The sequence below is a fragment of the Chrysemys picta genome, chromosome 5 (assembly GCF_011386835.1).
Source record: "Chrysemys picta bellii isolate R12L10 chromosome 5, ASM1138683v2, whole genome shotgun sequence".
In the NCBI taxonomy this organism is placed as follows: Eukaryota; Metazoa; Chordata; order Testudines; family Emydidae; genus Chrysemys; species Chrysemys picta.
Genome location: NC_088795.1, coordinates 47,244,674 through 47,266,503, shown reverse-complemented (window position 1 = coordinate 47,266,503; position 21,830 = coordinate 47,244,674). Strand labels below are relative to the sequence as shown.

General features: G+C 44.2%; 1 protein-coding gene and 1 long non-coding RNA gene across 2 annotated transcripts in view; one reads left to right on the top strand and one right to left on the bottom strand.

Moving 5' to 3' along the window:
- Nucleotides 1-21,830, bottom strand: part of LOC122174670 (uncharacterized) — a 539,243-nt gene that overhangs the window by 267,635 nt on the left and 249,778 nt on the right. The gene's annotated exons all lie outside the window — the stretch shown is intronic.
- LOC135983626 (uncharacterized) lies at nucleotides 17,313-19,855 on the top strand. The gene is made up of 2 exons (XM_065596378.1): nucleotides 17,313-18,291; nucleotides 19,286-19,855. The coding sequence occupies exons 1-2, from the start codon at nucleotides 17,715-17,717 to the stop codon at nucleotides 19,759-19,761; spliced, it is 1,053 nt and encodes a 350-aa protein (XP_065452450.1). The 5' UTR covers nucleotides 17,313-17,714; the 3' UTR covers nucleotides 19,762-19,855.

The following is a 21,830-nucleotide window of genomic DNA, read 5'->3' as shown; positions in this document are numbered from 1 at the left end:
TTTCCCTTTCCAAAATCCATGTTAACTCTTCCACAACATACCACGTTCATTTATGTTTAATATTTCTGTTCTTTATTATAGTTTCAACCAATGTGCCTGGTGTTGAAGTTAGGCCTACCCTTACCAGCCTCTAGTTGCCAGGATCACCTCTGGAGTCTTCTTTTTTTATAAAATAGGTGTTACATTATCTATCTGCTAGTCATTTGGACCAGATGGTATTCAACCAAGAGTTCTGAAGGAACTAAAATATGAAATTGCAGAACTACTAACTGTATGTAACCTATCATTTAAATCAGCTTCTGTACCAGATGACAGGTTATATACCACAGTTAGTAGTTCTGCAATTTCATATTTCAGTTCCTTCAGAACGCTTGGGTAAATACCATCTGCTCCTGGTGACTTATTACAGTTTACTTTATCAATTTCTTCCAAAATCTCCTCTAAGGACACCTCAACCTTGGACAGTTTATCAGATTTGTCACCTAAAAAGAATGGCTCCTTCACATCCTCTCCAGTGAACACAGATACACAAAATTCATTTAGCTTCCCCTCAATGGCTTTCTTCCTGGAGTGATCCTGTAGCATCTTGATCATCCAGTGGTCCCACTGATTGTTTGGCAGGCTTCCTGCTTCTGATATACTTAAAAATTGTTGTTAAGTTTTTGTGTCTTTTGCTAGTTGTTCTTCAACATTGTATAATTACACAGTCCAGAAAACTTTTACCTTTGACTTGCCAAAGTTTATGTTTCTTTCTGTTTTCCTCAATTGGATTTGACTTGCAATTTTTAAAAGATTTTTTTTTCTCTAACTGCCTTTTTTACTCTGTTGTTTAGACATGGTGGCATTTTTTGGTCCTCTTGCTGGTTTTAAGTATATATATAGTTTGAACTTCTAGTAGGTTGGGGGGGGTTTAAGTTTCCATGCAGCTTGCGGACATTTCACTCATATGACTATTCCTTTTAATTTCAGTTTAACTGACTTTCTCATTTTGTTTAGTTCCCCTTATTGAAATTAAATGCTATTACTATGGTGGTTTTCTGTGGTATTTTCTCCTTTAAAAGGATGTTACATTTAATTACATTATGGTCTCTATTACAGAGTGGTTCAGTTATATTCAACTCTTGGACCAGATCCTGTGTGACAGTTAGGACTAAATCAAGATTTGCCTCTCCCCTTGTGGGTTCCAGGACTAGCTGCTCCAAGAACCAGTCATTAGTGGTGTCTATAAATTTTGTCTCTGCATCCCGTCCTGAAGTGACATATTCCCAGTCAATATGGGGATAGTTGAAATCCACCTTATTGTTGGATTTTCTGTTTTTGTAGCCTCTCTAATCTCCTTGAGCATTTCAAAACCACCACCATCATCCTAGTCAAGTGGTTAATAGTATACTCTTACTATTCAAGTAGGTCATTTCAATCCATAGAGATTCTATGGTACAGTTTGATTCATTTAAGATTTTTACTATATTTGACTCTGCTTACTTTCACATATAGTTCCACTCCCTACTCCTATATATATTGTACCCTGCTACTATCATGTCCCATTGATTATCCTCATTTCACCTAGTTTCTGGGATGCCTACTATATCAATATCATCATTTCATACCAGACATCCAAGTTCACTCATCTTAATATTTAGACTTTTTGCATTTATATACAAACACTTATACAATGTCTCAATATTTAATTGGCTGCCTTCATGTGATGTAACCGAATGGAACCTACTAACTGCTATACTTACCTACATGCCTCCAGCTTCCATCCAGGACACACCACACGATCCATTGTCTACAGCCAAGCTCTAAGATACAACCTCATTTGCTCCAATCCCTCATAGATTCAAGGACAGGAAGGGACCTCGAGAGGTCATCGAGTCCAGTCCCCTGCCCTCATGGCAGGACCAAATACTGTCTAGACCATCCCTGATAGACATTTATCTAACCTACTCTTAAATATCTCCAGAGATGGAGATTCCACAACCTCCCTAGGCAATTTATTCCAGTGTTTAACCACCCTGACAGTTAGGAACTTTTTCCTAAAGTCCAACCTAAACCTCCCTTGCTGCAGTTTAAGCCCATTGCTTCTTGTTCTATCCTTAGAGACTAAGGTGAACAAGTTTTCTCCCTCCTCCTTATGACACCCTTTTAGATACCTGAAAACTGCTATCATGTCCCCTCTGTCTTCTCTTTTCCAAACTAAACAAACCCAATTCTTTTAGCCTTCCTTCATAGGTCATGTTCTCAAGACCTTTAATTATTCTTGTTGCTCTTCTCTGGACCCGCTCCAATTTCTCCACATCTTTCTTGAAATGCGGTGCCCAGAACTGGAAACAATACTCCAGTTGAGGCCTAACCAGAGTAGAGTGGAAGAATGACTTCTCGTGTCTTGCTCACAACACACCTGTTAATACATCCCAGAATCATGTTTGCTTTTTTTGCAACAGCATCACATTGTTGACTCATATTTAGCTTGTGGTCCACTATAACCCCTAGATCCCTTTCTGCCGTACTCCTTCCTAGACAGTCTCTTCTCATTCTGTATGTGTGAAACTGATTGTTCCTTCCTAAGTGGAGCACTTTGCATTTGTCTTTGTTAAACTTCATCCTGTTTACCTCAGACCATTTCTCCAATTTGTCCACATCATTTTGAATTATGACCCTGTCCTCCAAAGCAGTTGCAATCCCTCCCAGTTTGGTATCATCTGCAAACTTAATAAGCGTACTTTCTATGCCAATATCTAAGTCGTTAATGAAGATATTGAACAGAGGCGGTCCCAAATCAGACCCCTGCGCAACCCCACTTGTTATGCCTTTCCAGCAGGATTGGGAACCAATAATAACAACTCTCTGAGTACGGTTATCCAGCCAGTTATGCACCCACCTTATAGTAGCCAGACAGATAGAGACAAGCACCTACAAGATCTCTATCAAGCATTCTTAAAACTACAATACCCACCTGCTGAAGTGAAAAAACAGATTGACAGAGCCAGAAGAGTACCCAAAAGTCACCTACTACAGGACAGGCCCAGCAAAGAAAATAACAGAATGCCACTAGCTGTCACCTTCAGCCCCCAACTAAAACCTCTCCAGCGCATCATCAAAGATCTACAACCTATCCTGAAAGATGATCCCTCACTCTCACAGACCTTGGGAGACAGACCAGTCCTCACTTACAGACAGCCCCCCAACCTGAAGCAAATACTCACCAGCAATGGCACACCATACAACACAAACACTAACCCAGGAACCTATCCTTGCAACAAAGCCCAATGCCAACTCTGTCCACATATCTATTCAAGGGACATCATCATAGGACCTAATCACATCAGCCACGCCATCAGGGGCTCATTCACCTGCACATCTACCAACGTGATATATGCCATCATGTGCCAGCAATGCCCCTCTGCCACATACATTGGCCAAACCGGACAGTCTCTACGCAAAAGAATAAATGGACACAAATCTGACATCAGGAATCATAACATTCAAAAACCAGTGGGAGAACACTTCAGTCTCTCTAACCACTCAGTGACAAACCTGAAGGTGGCAATTTTGCAACAAAAAACCTTCAAAAACAGACTCCAAAGAGAGACTGCTGAACTTGAATTAATATTCAAATTAGATACAATTAACTTAGGTTTGGACAGAGACTGGGAATGGTTGGGTCATTACACTAATTGAATCTATTTCCTCATGTTAAAATATCCTCAGACCTTCTATGGGTCATCTTGATTATCACTTCAAAGGTTTTTTTTCTCTCTCCTGCTGATGATAGCTCACCTCAATTGATGGCCTCTTACAGTTGGTATGGCTACTCCCCCCTTTTCATGTTCTCTGTACGTATAAATATCTTCTGTGTGTTCCATTCTATGCATCCGAAGAAGTGGGCTGTAGTCCACGAAAGCTTATGCTCAAATAAATTTGTTAGTCTCTAAGGTGCCACAAGTACTCCTGTTCTCTTTCCTTTGACTGTCTCTTCTGTTCCTACCTATACTTTATCAACTTCTATCCTCTCCTCTTTACTATGATATAGAGCATCCCCTTTAATAAATCCTCCCCCAAAAGATGTGTCCTTCCAAACTGTGTGCTCTTCTGCACCTGTTGTATTTCCCCAAGAGCTTAGTTTAAAAACTCGTCTACAACCTTTTTAAGCGTACATGCCAGCAAGCTGGTTCTGTTTTGCTTTAAATGGAACCCATACATCCTGCAGAGGCTCCTCTTTTTCCAAAAGATTCCCCAGTTCCTAAAAACCTAAATCCTTCCTCTGAACACCATCATCTCATCCATGCATTGAGAACCTGCATTTCTGCCTAATTAGCCCGGCACATGGAACTGCAAGCATTTCAGAGAATGCTATCATGGAGGTCCTAGACTTTGATCTCTTACCAAACAGCCTAAATTTGGCTTCCAGGACCTCTCTCCTACCTTTCCCTGTGTAACTGGTACCTACATGTACCACGACCTCCGACACCTCCTCAGCACTGCACATAAGTTTATTTAGAAGTCTCAAAAAGTCTGCAACCTTCGCACCCAGCAGGCCATTCACCATGCATTTCTCTTGGTCACCATAAACCCAGCGATCTATATTTCTAATAATTGAATTCCCCTTTACTATTACCTGTCTCTTCCTAATAACAGGGGTCCCTCCTCCAGAGAGCTATCCTCAGTGCAAGAGGATACCATGCTACATTTGGAAGGAGCGGCCCAAATATGGGATCGTTTCCTTCCACTCCAGCTTCCTTGAGACTTTCATCCTCCTTAACAGCACAGAAGCTGTCAAACAGGGGGTAAGAATGCTCTACTGTGTCCCAGAAATTTTTGTCTATGTACCTTTGTCTCCTGTCGTGCAGCTATTCACACATTTGTAATTTATAAACAGATAAATATCATGACTGGGAAGTGAGTGACCTGCTATGTGTGTTGCCATATGGGCCCAGCGTCCCAAACAATTACATCAAGAGAATCAGAAGGTATATTTGGCTTTGAGCTTATTATACTTATGTAGGAGGTGCCCTAAAAGAAAAGGCACCTCCTGCAGTATTTTGTGTCTAAGGCATGACTTATTTTCACAGTTGTTTAAGGCTGTTTCTGTGCTTGCGATTGGCTCTGACTACTTGAATAATAAGTTATGAACTTATAACCAAAACCACAAGAAAGAAAGAAGTCTCACAGATGCATATGGTGTTCCAATTGCAAAGGGCAAAATGAAATGATTGGTTAAAAAATGTTAAGCAGCTTACCACCCAACCTAGTATTGTATTTGTTGTTAATCAGGCCAAAATGTTAAGTATGTCTGGTTTGAAACTAGGAACCTATGCAGTCTAGATCAGACTGAGGCTTGAGAGCCACAAGTGGCTCTTTAATTCAGCTCTTTGCAGCACATGATATTAAAACACTGTGTGATGTAATTATTAACCAATCTAAGTTATTAACCGGGATTCTTTTACTATGTTATTAACCAATTGTAGAATACTTGGTCACTCATTGTGCTGTGAGAATTTTATATATATATATATATATATATATATATATATATATATATAGTGTAAATGAAACAATTAAGTCACACTACTATGGCTCTTTGGGGTAATGTTGATCGCTAATTTGGCTCCTGAAACACTAGGTCTGAGTATCACTGGTCTAGATCATTGATAATTGTGACATATGATAGCGAGTGGTGATACTAGGTGCATAGCTAACCACAAATAATAGAAAAAAAAAAAACAAGTAGTCTGTAAAACTATAGAATTGTAAACCAATTTGGACCAGTAGGAGCTGCAGATTCTGAACCCTGGACTGGTATTACTTTTCTGTATTGTACTGATCTGTCTTTAGTTACAGCAATATCACTTAATAAACCAATTGAACTATTTGGTTCTTGGTTATTTGATGTCTCGTTGACTAATGGTGTAAAATAAACCCATCTAACACCTGCTCCTTGAATGTGTCTTTCAGGGCCAATAAAAACAGTCCTAAATTGTTTTAAGCAGGAATCACTACAGATGCCACTGAAACATGGCCACATCTAGGAGAACATTACCCAGAACACAGCTCCATAGTGGAGAAAAGTAGCAACTTTTACCAAGGACAATTGAGCAAACTCTTATTCTCAGAACTGCTATGTGATCTTTACAGCAAAAATTTCAGTGACGGCAAGCCAGCTTCCAAATTCCAACTGCACTCACTGACAGTCTAAGGGTATGTCTACACTTACCGGAGGGTCCGGCGGCAGGCAATCGATGTTCTGGGATCGATTTATCGCGTCTGGTTTAGACGCGATAAATCGATCCCGGAAGTGCTCGCCGTCGACACCGGTACTCCAGCTCGGCGAGAGGAGTACGCGGCATCGACGGGGGAGCCTCCCTGCCGCGTCTGGACCCGCGGTAAGTTTGGACTAAGGTACTTCGAATTCAGCTACGTTATTAACGTAGCTGAATTTGCGTACCTTAGTCCGAAGTGGGGGGTTAGTGGGGACCAGGCCTAATTTAGCTCATAAATGGCATTTGCACACCTTGATCAGGCAGCTAGTTATCCAATTTAGTTATCCAATTTATGTGCACAAATTTACTGCTCAAATTTAGACCACTTGGCCCTTACCAACAAAGACATTGCAAAGTTTTTTAAAAGCAACTGGAGATTTTGGGGTCTAATCTGAGATACCATCTATTACATTATTGCAAAGAATCAAAGAAAGTAACACTGAGACTTTCATTGGGGTGAAAGTGTCACTGGCAAGAACACTAGAGGGCTGTAGGCCAGAATTATAAAATATGGTATTATCTCCTACCAGAAGCTTTGTGACACACATTAGGTAAAAAAGTTTGCATTTGCTTTTTCTTGTCAATTCCCCCTTATGCCTGTGAGGCCCAGACTAAAGAAATTTTAATAAATTTGCTCTAAGGGACCTTGGACTACCCATCAGATCCTACCATGTGATTTAAAAAGTCCCTTTCAGATTCTTCACGTGTGAGCCTTGTATAATTTTTTTCCCTTCACTTGGGTGTGTATGTTGGGGAGGGAGATGTTCACAGCTGAGAGTGGGGGAAGGGGAATCAGTTTTCAATAACAAATTGTTTGTTTTGTTTTATGGCAAAAGGCAAACAAAACAGGTCAAAACCATGTTTTGTTTTCAGTAGAGATAACCCTCTACTGATTTTGCCATCAATGCAAAACAAAACAAAACAAAAATGCACTTCAACCTCTCGATTAGTATTTCATGAAATATTGGCTGCCAACTACTTTATATAATAAGGCTCAGATTAAGCAAAGGACTTAAACATGTACCCAAGTTTGTTCCAATTCAGTGAAACACTTTAAGCATATGTTTTTTTTTAACTCAAAGTACTGAGTCTTCTTACATTTTTATTATTGTACTGAAATTTAATTCAGCTTCTCTGAGTACGGAGTTAAATGGGATCTTTGGCCAAAACCAGACCCTGAAACAGAGCAATATATTCTCTGCCTCTCTTCCCGCATGACCAATTATCAGGCTTCAAACTGCTTCTAAGAGGAGTCAGCAACAAGAAAGACAGCTTCATGAATGACTGATTAACATGGAAAAGATCATTTTGTGAAGATTATATTGTATTCCTAACAAGATCAAAATCTGCACTAAATTACTGTTATGGTAATTATCCTTGGCAGAATTTGTCTTAGTGTTAGAAAGTAATAATAAAGAACCTGAAGAGGTAGAGTAATTACACTTAACTGCTGTAATTAATAAGTTAATTTTGGGGCAAAAAATTATTCATATCAGAAGAATTATATAACTGCTGGCATTTAAATTCCTTCACTGATCCTTTTATACATTTTTAAAATCAATTATAAAATCTTTATTTCAGTGAGAAATCATCACACAGTCCAGTTCATTTCAGTGCCATAGGAACAGTCTATTTACAAGAGACACTGAGGATATATAGTATAGACCAAAACACATTTAATAAAGAAAGCAAAATGGTCAACGTTTGCAGATGCAGCTTTTGTGACCTGGTGGGATTTTTTCCCCCCAGTGCTTACTATTTTGTGATATTTCATTGTAAACGAAAAGGAGTTTTGTCAGCAAACAACAGTCTTGCATGTAGGTGCATGATGAAACAGAAATTACATTGTGATTTCTTCTTTCATTTTACTCAAAGATATCCCACAATGTACTTGATGACATTGTATGCCCAGTGGGTTTCATTAATTGCAATAAGATTGATGTTTTCAGTGATGTCCTACAATGATGTTTGAGTGATCTTCAGCAGAAAATGCCAAGACAATTTCAGAGATTTTTTTTTAAAGTTTAGTTGAAACTTACTTCTGAGCTGAACCCAAGGAGCAATTTGGCTAGTGGGATCATTCAGCACATATTTTATTTTCTGGATTAATTGTGGGGTTTTTTCAAGATCTGTAGCTGATCTTTAATAAACACACTAGTTCGAACCGCTGTATGTCTCTTACCTGAATGACAGCAGACCATATTCTGTTCTCAGTTACAATGATGTAAATCCAGAATAACTCCACTGATTTTAGTACTCTGGACGTACACTGGCATATCAGATCAGAATCTGGCCCATTATCTTTGCTAACACTGTGGATTCAGTGACACTAAGTGTGGGGTTTCATGCGGAGCAGATAAAGCACACGACCACTGTGGTTGCAGGCTGAATTCGAATTTTGTTTATTGCAAGCTTTCTTTTATAGTTTTTTCTTTACATTACATAACACAATTAGGCTATAATAACACATCCACGGATTGGACAAGAAGGAGAATCATGTGTTTATCACATGTATAGCCCCACACCGATTGGTTCAACCGTTCCTTACATAAGGCCATGATTTGTTTACCTCATCTTATATAATACTAGACCACCAGGGGGCCTTACATAAGGCCATGATCATCTTATATAATCCTAGACCACCAGGGGGTCTTACATAAGGCCATGATCATCTTATATAATCCTAGACCACCAGGGGGTCTTACATAAGGCCATGATCATCTTATATAATCCTAGACCACCAGGGGGCCTTACATAAGGCCATGATTTGTTTACCTGGCAAGTGTCCATCGTGACCCTTACCTCCTCATGGAACTTTTCATTAGGTTGGTGTAGGGATGATACATCCCCACACCTCCCCCCTTTTTCTTAAATAAGGCCTATAGGAGGGTCCAACTAACATTAGGACAATTACTAGCCACCTGACTACTTTTTTTGAACCTATAAAACTGACGACAGGTGACATTTAACAACTGGGAACTATTAAAAAACATAACATTACATAAATACCCACGAAAACCATTGGGGATCCGATGGGGTGGCCATGAACAAGCAAAAAGGGCTTTTTGGCCAGTTTGGTTTGCCCAGGTGATCCAAACATTTTGTCGTGGGTTAACAAAAGGTACAGAGTTTGGACATACAAAGACCCCTGCTCCTATAATAAGGAGTCCGAACAAACAGAAGCACAGCATTATCAGGTGTTTAGGTTGTAGCAAACAACAAGTGCAAGTCCGGTGCCGCGGGGTCGTCGTTTGGCTTCTGCGTGGCGGCGTCCAGTGGCCGGTGCGTGGACACGTTATTCCATTCAGTGCACCCAATTGCGCAGCCCCACAAACCACAACGAGGACAGGGGGTAGCTACATCATTCGCCGGAGGGATCTTATCCGGTGGTTTTTTTTTATATGTCCTTTTAAAGTTAGATAAGCCTGGCTCCGCCATTTTTTTTAACCTATTCTGCAACTGCTTACCCTGCCCCGGGAACTCCGCCCGGAACTTTGGGGTACAAACATTATTGGTGACAGGAAAGCCGGGCTGGTTTAGGGCTTGCAATGTGTGGGACTGCGGGGGATGGCTCTCACCGGCCAAATGGGACAACTGATTTAGCATGTCCTGTAGCTGAAGGCCCTGTTTGTACATTTCCGCGTTTCTGCCCCCATTTCAACAAACGGGACAACGCGTCAGAGGGAAGCTTTTCTCCCCGCTTTTCAGCGATGCGTAATAAAAAATCATGCACCGTCTCTTCCTCTGCAGACAAAGCAGAGCCCATTTTATCAAATGCAGCCGCTCACCTGTGAGCTCACGAACGTCTCTCTTGGACGACCAGGAGCCGGTATCCTCCGGTACCTCCTGCCGCGGCTGCCACCTCCGCCTTTTCTCACCGAACGCTTCAGTCGGCTGTGAGCTCACGAACGTCTCTCTCGGACGACCAGGAGCCGGTATCTTCCGGTACCTCCTGGCGCGGCTGCCACCTCCGCCTTTTCTTACCGAACGCTTCAGTTGGCTGTGAGCTCACGAACGTCTCTCTCGGACGACCAGGAGCCGGTATCTTCCGGTACCTCCTGCCACGGCTGCCACGTCCGCCTTTTCTCATCGAACGCTTCAGTCGGCTGTGAGCTCCCGAACGTCTCTCTCGGACGACCAGGAGCCGGTATCCTCCGGTACCTCCTGCTGCGGCTGCCACCTCCGCCTTTTCTTACTGAACGCTTTAGTCGGCTGTGAGCTCCCGAACGTCTCTCTCGGACGACCAGGAGCCGGTATCCTCCGGTACCTCCTGCCGCGGCTGCCACCTCCGCCTTTTCTCACCGAACGCTTCAGTCGGCTGTGAGCTCACGAACGTCTCTCTCGGACGACCAGGAGCCGGTATCCTCCGGTACCTCCTGCTACGGCTGCCACCTCCGCCTTTTCTCACCGAACGCTTCAGTCGGTTGTGAGCTCACGAACGTCTCTCTCGGACGACCAGGAGCCGGTATCCTCCGGTACCTCCTGCCGCGGCTGCCACCTCCGCCTTTTCTCATCGAACGCTTCAGTCGGCTGTGAGCTCACGAACGTCTCTCTCGGACGACCAGGAGCCGGTATCCTCCGGTACCTCCTGCCGTGGCTGCCACCTCCGCCTTTTCTCACCGAACGCTTCAGTCGGCTGTGAGCTCACGAACGTCTCTCTCGGACGACCAGGAGCCGGTATCCTCTGGTACCTCCTGCCGCGGCTGCCACCTCCGCCTTTTCTCACCGAACGCTTCAGTCGGCTGTGAGCTCACGAACGTCTCTCTCGGACGACCAGGAGCCGGTATCCTCCGGTACCTCCTGCCGCGGCTGCCACCTCCGCCTTTTCTCAGCGAACGCTTCAGTCGGCTGTGAGCTCACGAACGTCTCTCTCGGACGACCAGGAGCCGGTATCCTCCGGTACCTCCTGCCGCGGCTGCCGCCTCCGCCTTTTCTTAAACCATGTTTAGTTTTTGGTCGTGCTCCAGTTGACACTGAGCTTGGCAAACCATCTAAATTTTGGTAGCCTGCCCTCTTATTTCCACAGATTCCCTTTCTCTGATGATCTCTGTGAAGAAGGCCTGTCTCCACCTTAACAGAGCACGGCTGTTTGCGCTTTTTGGTAGAAGGAGTGCTGGAAGGAGAAGAGCCAGCACTGAGAGCCTCTTCAATATCTAAATTCAATTGTTCCAGTTTCTTCATGAGAGATGACATAGAGTCTGACCACTCAGATCATTTTTCTGGTTGGATCTGCTTTCTCTTTGCTCAGCTTTTGAGACAACACCTGTTGGGTCTACTGTCTGAGAACATTGATCCCTGCTCCACTGGCGGCTGTGTCTAGTATGATCTCTGCTAGCTCACTCTGGGCAAAGTCCTGGCTGCCTTGATGTCCAAGCCGAATCACGTCGGGGTCACCATTTGTGGGGTTCCATGCGGAGCAGATAAAGCACACGACCACTGTGGTTGCAGGCTGAATCCGAATTCTGTTTATTGCAAGCTTTCTTTTATAGTTTTTTCTTTACATTACATAACACAATTAGGCTATAATAACACATCCACGGATTGGACAAGAAGGAGAATCATGTGTTTATCACATGTATAGCCCCACACCGATTGGTTCAACCGTTCCTTACATAAGGCCATGATTTGTTTACCTCATCTTATATAATACTAGACCACCAGGGGGCCTTACATAAGGCCATGATCATCTTATATAATCCTAGACCACCAGGGGTCTTACATAAGGCCATGATCATCTTATATAATCCTAGACCACCAGGGGGCCTTACATAAGGCCATGATCATCTTATATAATCCTAGACCACCAGGGGGTCTTACATAAGGCCATGATCATCTTATATAATCCTAGACCACCAGGGGGCCTTACATAAGGCCATGATTTGTTTACCTGGCAAGTGTCCCATCGTGACCCTTACCTCCTCATGGAACTTTTCATTAGGTTGGTGTAGGGATGATACATCCCCACAACTAAGCACCTTTTTGGGGGAATTAATTCAGTACCAACTCAGAGTGAAGAGTGCCATCTGCACGGAGTACCACAGTATGCATCAGTTTCCAGAGTGGATCTTTGTTTGACCACCCCTGATTCTAGGTTGTGTCTAAATGACACAATTGAGCCCTCAGTGTACTTTCTATCTAGGAAGTCATGTAAGTTATCTCCTTTCCGATGGTGATATGCACAAAGAACTTTACTATGCCACATCATTACATCTAAAAGATTTATTGCAAATAAAAAACATTTAGCCTGTTAGCATCCTGGTTTCAGTGGCTTTTAAAATGTCTCCTCAAAAACTGAATATGGAAACATTTCTCCCATCTTGTTAGCGCTTCAGAGCAAGGAGTCAGACTTTTGCAGTATATGTAAACAGGAAGTAAATTAAATAGTAAATTAAGTAACAAATTAATTAAAAAAAAATACTGAAGGAAATTACTTCCCAAAGATTCTGCGACAACCTTTGAATGGGAAGGACCTTCTTGATATCTCCAGTATCTCCAGCAAAAAGAAGAGTCTGTCTCAGACCAGGATGCAGTATTGCTTGAATAAGTACAATATAAAATTATTAATTTAAATTGCATACTACTGATACATATTAACAGAGTTGTACAAAACCAAATAAAATTAGGTATCCAATTAACAACTGAAGAATTGCCACTATCCAGTGAGTGAGGGTCTGTCGCACCCATCCTCAGTTTATGAAGGCTGTTGAATTTTGAAATGGCATTTGGGTCAAAATTAAAATGCCGTTTTAATTAATGTAGTTACACTATAGGCCCAAAACTTTTAATGTGTTCATAGTGTTGAACTCATCAACACTGCCTCCTTGTACATTTTAGTGTTTTTAAAATGCTTGACACAAGAGACATGTAATCTAATAAGTATGATATAATGATATTCCACAAAAGAAAGGAAATATTTCAAATTTTCTACTGGATTCCTTTGATATGCTTTCTGTAAAAGGTTTGATAATTATTCATGGTTACTATATTCCCTGGTGTCATTGCAGGCCAAATACAGGATTTTAAAATGTTTTTGTGAGTTAATATGGAGAGAGCGCACATGCAGCTCAGGTTAGAGAAGCTGATAAAGGAAATTATATTATGATTACCAGGATCATTTTATTTAAAGAAATAGTACTATTCACATAACTGGAGTTCAAATGTTTTAAGTCTTTTATTCAGCCAAGCATAGGTACTCCACTCTGCATTGGACTCCATTGTGTTTATACAATCTGCCCTCGTAAAGGGAAGGACAATGCTTCAGAGAGGCCAAATTTTCTTTTCTGCTCCTCCTGTCAAGGTGAGTAACCTGCTATGGGCCCTTACCAGTTGCAAATTACTACTCCTTGGTTGTGTTGGGCAACACACTGGAGGGATCAGAGTCAAGACTCTGCCTGCTTTTAACCCCTCTTGATCCACTCACTAGGGTAGGCAAAGGGATGTAGGAGCTACACACTACCTGCTTCCCCCTATACATTCAAACCCAAGGAGGCCATGCAGTGGCATTAGAGCATTCTTACACCTCCTTATATCCCTCCACAGCTGTGCGGACTGAGCCACAAAATTGCTTTTTGTAACCTCCAGTATCATTCAGATTTAAATCCCAGCCATTTAGTATATCATAGTATACCTGTGAGACTATTACTAAAATCCTGTAGGTCTCCAAATGTCTGGAAAAAAAATCAGACTTCTTTCTACTGAAATAATTAATGAAATAAAAATCATTTGAAATTTTAAGTCTATATTTACTGATCCCATCATCATAGCAACATAAATCATCAGACTATTTTTTTGTACACAAGACAGCATATCTGATGGAAGCCCTAGAACTATTAATTTTAAAATTATAGTGGTTTTACAAGAAAGGGGGATATTTGATAGTTGTGTTGGAGGCATTTCTCCTCTTCAGGTTTCAAAGACTTGTTTTTTCCACAGAGTTTCCATTTGCAATAATTCAGTTATGCTAATCATTCTTTCATTCTTAACTTAGGCCATAATAATTTTACGATATAAAAAGTTCAATTTAACATAGGTGTTCTAACTTTATCTTTCCCCCAAAACTTACAAAACCCTCCGGTTTACTAGTTGAAAATGACTGTTGTAAAACTGCAAAAGCAACTAAGTCAACAACAAAAAAGAATATTAATTATATGCAAGAATCTAAACTCAGATAAGTGATAATTTCCATTGTAATTACAGGAATGCACAGGCCACTGATTATCAAGAAAAGCTATTAAGAATGTCCTCCAACACCACGGAATCTGGGGATCATGACAAAGCTTTCAGGTCATGCATGTCATGCAGTGACTCTCCCAATGGCCCACTAGAGGTGCGGTGGGGATATGGAGGCTGCCGTGTCTATGTTTAAACAAAAACTTAAGGACTAAGAGTAACTCAATCTGAGGTAATAGCTAAAACTGAAACACTTTGCATTCCAATTGTAAGATTAATTTGGTTATTCAAGGATCCAAGGAAAAACTAAAAGCAGTTTTGTTTTAAAAAATATTTTAGAACAGTGTACAATCATTGTATTCACTCTTCTAATGTTTGAACTCTTTTCAATCTATAAGGGCCAATTTTATACCAGCACTCTACTTAGGGGTGAAAGTAACTTAAAGAACTTACCGGTATACCGGAGTCCTGAGCGGGGACGTGGCCTCAACAGGAAGAAGCGTGGCCTCAACCGGAGCTCTGGCAGCGCTTTAAAGGGCCCGGGCTCCCCGCAGTGGCCGGACCACCGGGCCCTTTAAATCCCCACCTGAGCCTGGTTGCAGGAGCCCCGGGGCTCCGGCAGCGATTTAAAGGACCAGCGGTTCCAGCCACTGCGGGGAGCCCCAGCCCCTTTAAAGCGCCGCCAGAGCTCCGGCAGCGGGGCTCGGGCAGTGCTTTAAAGGGCCCAGAGCTCCCCGCAGGGGCTGGAGCTTCAGGTCCTTTAAATCCCCACCCGAGCCCAGCTGCCGACGGTGATTTAAAGGGCCCGGGGCTCCCCACAGCGGCTGGAGTCCTGGGCCCTTTAAATCATCGTCAGAGAAGCCGGTCCAATCCAGCACAGCGTACTGGCTCTTGCCGGTACGCCGTACCATACTGGCTTACTTTCACCTCTGACTCTACTTATATCTTATACCAGAAAGGATTTTGGAAACTGTTCTTAGAACCCTACAAGCCATTCTATAGGGCAAGTAACAATCAAACTATTTTATCTAATAAATATCCATAAACAAACAGTATAGAAATATTAGAGACTTAAAAATGAAATATTTATCAGTTTAATATCAAGGAGACAGGAGTTTCCACTGTCACACCGATCACCCCAAAACTGTCTGGCCAAGTTGCCCAAGTGATGGAACTTACCATACTCTGCAACAACACTAACACCAGCAACAGGTCTGGGCCCTCTCAGAACAGTTCTAGTCTGCTCCAGCTTCTTTTTCCTCATCTGAGGCCTGATTTTGCTGCTATTGAAGTCAATGGCAAAGTTCCCATTGAGTTCCGTAAGGATTCTAAAAATTTATACTGGCCACTCCAGGCAGGAATTTAACTCCCAAGGTTACAGCTTCTCTCTGACCTTGGATGGGCAGATGCTGCCACCACCCAAATGCAAAAAACACCTTTGAACCCAAGAAGGCGCACTTGGGAATTCCTCCCTGTGGGGTACCCTCAAGCCCTTTCAGCCCCATCCGGGGAAGAGCTGAGAAAGAAAATAAAGGAAATCAGCTGCTGCCACCAGCTAATTAAACACATATGCACAAACCTCTTAGGACAAAAACCCAATCCTGTTCTTAAAAAAGGTAAATTGTATGAAAAAAACAAAAAGAAAGAAAATATATCTGGAACGTAGGCTACTGCTAGGCTTAAAAAAGAGCAAATATAATAATTAAGCATCAAGAATAATGTTCTTGAAGTCCAGCTTAAAGGTTACAAGCAAAACAAAAGCACCTGGGGTTAGCACAGAGGAGTCCACAAGCCATAAAGAAATAAAAGAGACAAACCTAATCGCGTCTTCCTAGACATTCCCTAATCTGCTTACATATCTGGGGTTTCAGATAAGTAGTTTTGAGGTATGATTTGATGATTTGTCATACCTGGTTTAAAGCTTCTTACAGCATTGCTGCTCCATCTCCTCTCTCCGAGAACAACAGACAGACAAAGTGAACGTTTTTTCCCCCAATTTTAAAAAGTTCTAGCCTTCCCATTGGCTCTTTTGGTCAGGTGCCCACTCCCTTCCTTTTACCTATGGGCTTTTTTTAACCCCTTACAGGTAAATCAAGTAGAGAACAGCTACTAACAGGGATTTTGTAGCTAACTGGCTGGCTGGGTGTCCATAAAAGGGAGCTATCCCACGCCCCCACCCCTTCATTTATCACAAATGCTTTCTACTGGAAGGACCTTATCGTGCATTCCTTGTCAGTTATAGAGTAATTGGAATTACAATAAATCTTTTCCAGCACCCACACTACAAGTGAAATTAAACAAAATAGCTTTACTACAAATGTTTTCATTAGAAATAACAAAACTACGATGTAAACAACAGCAGGCATTTCATCACTTTGCCTGTGCATATTAGTAAACCATTCCATTCAGTTCTTCTTATTTTCTGTACAAACAATTCTTCTTTTGAGACTATGTGGAAAGAGTCCTAAACCCCTTGCAAGCCTAGCTGAATTTAAATTGAATAGGCATGGCAAACTATTTCAAGATTAACTTTTTGGGGAAGCAATTTTTGTGCTTTTTTGGCCATACTGAAGTCAGTATTTTGTCACCGAAAGCCTTCACTCTCTGAGTTACATGCAAGTACTCTGATTAAGTTGTGATGTCACCACTGACCCTAGACACAAGATTTTTCAGAGTAAAGAATGAAATGTCACTGAGCTACAACACTCATTAGTTAGTTCATGGAAAGGGGATAATATTAAAAAAAAAAAAAAAAAAAACTTTTTTCCTCCCTGTAAATGTCTTTTTTTTGGTAGAAGTAATACAAAGTCCTCTTTTATGTTCATTCAGGTCTATTAAACTTATTGCCCTAATTGTTATAATGCTTGCTGCGGTGTCTGTCTAGTCTAAGGCCTGGTCTACACTAGGCGTTTATGTCGAAGTTAGCGCCGTTAAATCGAATTAACCCTGCACCCGTCCACACTGCGATGCTATTTAGTTCGACATAGAGGTCTCTTTAATTCGACTTCTGTACTCCTCCCCGACGAGGGGAGTAGCGCTAAATTCGACATGGCCATGTCGAATTAGGCTAGGTGTGGATGGAAATCGACGCTAATAGCTCCGGGAGCTATCCCACAGTGCACCACTCTGTTGACGCTCTGGACAGCAGTGCGAGCTCGGATGCTCTGACCAGCCACACAGGAAAAGCCCCGGGAAAATTTGAATTTGAATTCCTTTTCCTGTCTGGCCAGTTTGAATCTCATTTCCTGTCTGGACATCGTGGCGAGCACAGCAGCACTGGCAACGATGCAGAGCTCTCCAGCAGTGATGGCCATGCAGTCTGTGAATAGAAAGAGAGCCCCAGCATGGACTGATCGTGAAGTCTTGGATCTCATCGCTGTGTGGGGCGATGAGTCCGTGCTTTCCGAGCTGCGATCCAAAAGAAGGAATGCAAAGATCTACGAGAAGATCTCTAAAGACATGGCAGAGAGAGGATACAGCCGGGATGCAACGCAGTGCCGCGTGAAAATCAAGGAGCTGAGACAAGGCTACCAGAAGACCAAAGAGGCAAACGGACGCTCCGGATCCCATCCCCAGACATCCCGTTTCTACGAGGCACTGCATTCCATCCTCGGTGCTGCCGCCACCACTACCCCACCAGTGACCGTGGACTCTGAGGATGGGATACTGTCCACGGCCGGTTCCTCAGACATGTTAGGGGACGGGGAAGATGAGGAAGGAGATGAGGAGGGCGAGGCAGTTGGCAGCTCTCACAACGCTGATTTCCCCGACAGCCAGGATCTCTTCATCACCCTTACAGAGATCCCCTACGAAGCGTCCCCAGCCATTACCCCGGACACAGAATCTGGTGAAGGATCAGCCAGTAAGTGTTGTAAACATCTAAACATTTATTTTTAACAAAACAGGAATATTAACAATTAAAAGAATGGGTTGTTCATGATTAGTGTGCCCTAGGCGCTTAACGGTTTAGTAAGGGGCAGTGCAAGTTTTGAAAAGAAATCTAGCAATGTCCGGTTTTCAGTGATTGTCCTGCACAAGCCGCTCTACTGTGTATTCCCTGCTACTGCAGCTACAGTAAAATGCGGTCTATATGTGCGGGGATAGAGCAGTAATCCTCCTGGGACATCTCGATGAAGCTCTCCTGGAGGTAACTTGAAAGCCGTTGCATGAGGTTCTTGGGGAGAGCGGCCTTATTGGGTCCTCCGAAGTACGACACGTTGCCGCGCCACGAGATTATCAGGTACTCGGGGATCATTGCTCTGCACAGCAGGGCGGCATACGGCCCTGGTCTTTGGAGGCTTTCCCGGAGCATTCTCTCTTTGTCGCTCTCGGAGATCCTCATCAGGGTGATGTCGGCCATGGTGACCTGCTTTTAATTAGGTAGGGGAATGTTAGTGTTGGGACTGCTTTCCCGTTCCTTTACAGAACTGTCACCGCTGGTTTGCAGCCACGCGGTGGAGGCGGGAGAGGGGCAGCCGAAAGGGATCGTTCCCGGGGACAGCCGCGAGGGGGTGGGACAGGGGCAGAGTTCCCGCTTGCCGGATTGCTGGCAGCAGGGACTGACATTGATTTAAATGTGAAATGAGGCCAGTGGTAATATAAAAGTTTTAAACTGCCACAAGTGTACGGCTTACCATGTCTGCCTGCAACAGAAATTCCGTTGTGCTGCCTCGCTTCTCAAATGTGCTGTTCAAGACCCCAGGCACAGAATGCGAAGGCCGAGAATTCGACCTTGTGCTGAGTGCGCATGTGAAAGGTGCTGTGCATGGTCTTGTTCACAGAGAAAGACTATGTTCTTTGTTCACAACTACATTTATCTTTCAGAGGAATTCACTCCCTTTTTCCCATTTCCACAGCCCCGTCTGCGACTGTCTCACAACCTAGCCTGGAATCACACTCCCAGAGGCTAGCGCGGATTAGGCGTAGGAAGAAGAGGACACGGGAGGACATGTTCTCTGAGCTTATGGCCTCTTCCCAAGCCCAGGCAGCACAGCAGACCCAGTGGCGGGAGAACTTGACCCGAATGCACCAAGCCAACATGGATCGGGAGGAGAGGTGGCGGCAGGAAGACCAGCAGGCGACTCTAACGCTGCTTGGACTACTGAGGGAGCAAACGGACACACTCCGGCGCCTTGTGGATGTTCTGCAGGAACGGAGGCAGGAGGACAGAGCCCCGCTGCAGTCCATCTCTAACCGCCCTCCCCCGCCACCAAGTCCCATACCCACCTCACCCAAAGTGCAAAGAAGGAGAGGCGGCAGAGTCCCTGCTAACTCTCACTCCACCCCTGCAGAGAGCTCTAGTAGCAGAAGGCTCTCATTTCCCAAAATTTGAAAAGTTCTTTCCTTCCCGCCTGACACAAGCCCACGTCCAAGTTTCACCTCCCAATGCCATGTGTAGTTGATAATAAAAAATTCGTTTCTGTTAACTACTGTTTCAATCATGTTCTTTTGGAGGAGGAGGGGAAAGGGGGTTGGAAATTGGACAGGACAGTCTCCTTTGGCAGGGTACATAGTCGGGGGCAGGCACAGCAGCAGGGCACATACACAGTGCAGTGATGCAGTGACTAGTTGCCCCGGTTAGTCTGGGAGGTTGTTTTGATGTAATGTTGGGGGGGGTGGGTTGCTCTGTGACTTTGTGGCGGGGGAGGGCAGTTACAGATCTTAAGCGCCGGTCCTTAGACAGGATCACAGAGCCACACAGCATGGGATCTGTAACCGTCCTCCCCCTGCCACAAAGTCAAATAGACCTCCCATACACACAGTCCCGATCAGGAGGGGTGACAGGCTCCGTTGAAACAAGCATCCCACCGCAGCGGAGCCTGTCAATCCTTGAGTTTAGAAGCTGCATTCGCATCACAACACTAGACCCGCCCCGCACCACAGTCTGCGTCCCAGTTTTAAAAAATTCCCGCTAAAACAGTATTAAAGAAAACGGTGTGCTTTAACAAAGTAGAACTATTTTTATTTCGACACGTGTGTTGGAGGGGGGGTGAAGGGGGTATGTAACTGGATAGGATAGTCAACATTACCTGGGTAAAGAAACGGGGGCAGGTTTAGCTTCTCAGTACACAAACTATAAAATCACAGGTTACCCTGCTCACTCAGGAACTTTGCTTTCAAAGCCTCCCGGATGCACAGCGCTTCCCGCTGGTCTCTTCTAATCGCCCGGCTGTCTGGCTGTGAGTAATCACCAGCCAGGCTATTTTCCTCAACCTCCCACCCCGCCATAAAGGTCTCCCCCTTGCTCTCACAGAGATTGTGGAGCACACAGCAAGCTGCTATAACAATGGGGATATTGGTTTCGCTGAGATCACAGCGAGTCAGTAAGCTTCTCCATCTCCCCTTGAGACGGCCAAAAGCACACTCCACCACCATTCTGCACTTGCTCAGCCGGTAGTTGAAGAGTTCTTTTTCAGTGTCCAGGGCGCCAGTATAGGGCTTCATGAGCCAGGGCATTAGCGGGTAGGCTGGGTCCCCGAGGATGACTATAGGCATCTCCACATCCCCAACAGTTATTTTGTGGTCCGGGAAGTAAATACCTTGTTGCAGCCGTCTAAACAGACCAGAGTTCCTGAAAACACGAGCGTCATGAACCTTGCCCGGCCATCCCACGTAGATGTTGGTAAAACGTCCCCTGTGGTCCACCAGTGCTTGCAGCACCATGGAAAAGTATCCCTTTCGGTTAATGTACTGGGTGGCCTGGTGGTCCGGTGCCAGGATAGGGATGTGAGTTCCATCTATGGCCCCACCGCAGTTTGGGAATCCCATCGCTGCGAAGCCATCTATGATCGCCTCCACGTTTCCCAGGGTCACTACCTTTGGCAGCAGTACATCAACGATTGCCTTCGCTACTTGCATCACAACAACCCCCACGGTAGATTTGCCCACCCCAAACTGGTTCGCGACTGACCGGTAGCTGTCTGGCGTTGCAAGCTTCCACAGGGCTATGGCCACTCGCTTCTGTACACTCAGTGCAGCTCGCAACCGGGTGTCACTGCGCTTCAGGGCAGGGGACAGCAACTCACAAAGTTCCAGGAAAGTTCCCTTCCGCATGCGAAAGTTTCGCAGCCACTGGGATTCATCCCAGACCTGCAGCACTATGCGGTCCCACCACTCAGTGCTTGTCTCCCGTGCCCAGAATCGCCGTTCCACGGCATCAACATGACCCATTGCCACTGTGATGTCCTCGGCGCTGGGTCGCCTGCTTTCTGACAGGTCTGTGCTACTCTCAGACTTCAGGACATCACCGCGGTGCCGTAGCCTCCTTGCCTGACTTTTCTGCATCTGCCTCAGGGAAACCTTTATGATAAGCTGCGAGACGTTGAGAGCGGCCACAACTGCAGCGATGGTCGCAGCGGGCTCCATGCTCGGAGTACAGTGGCGTCCGCGCTGTCAATGACT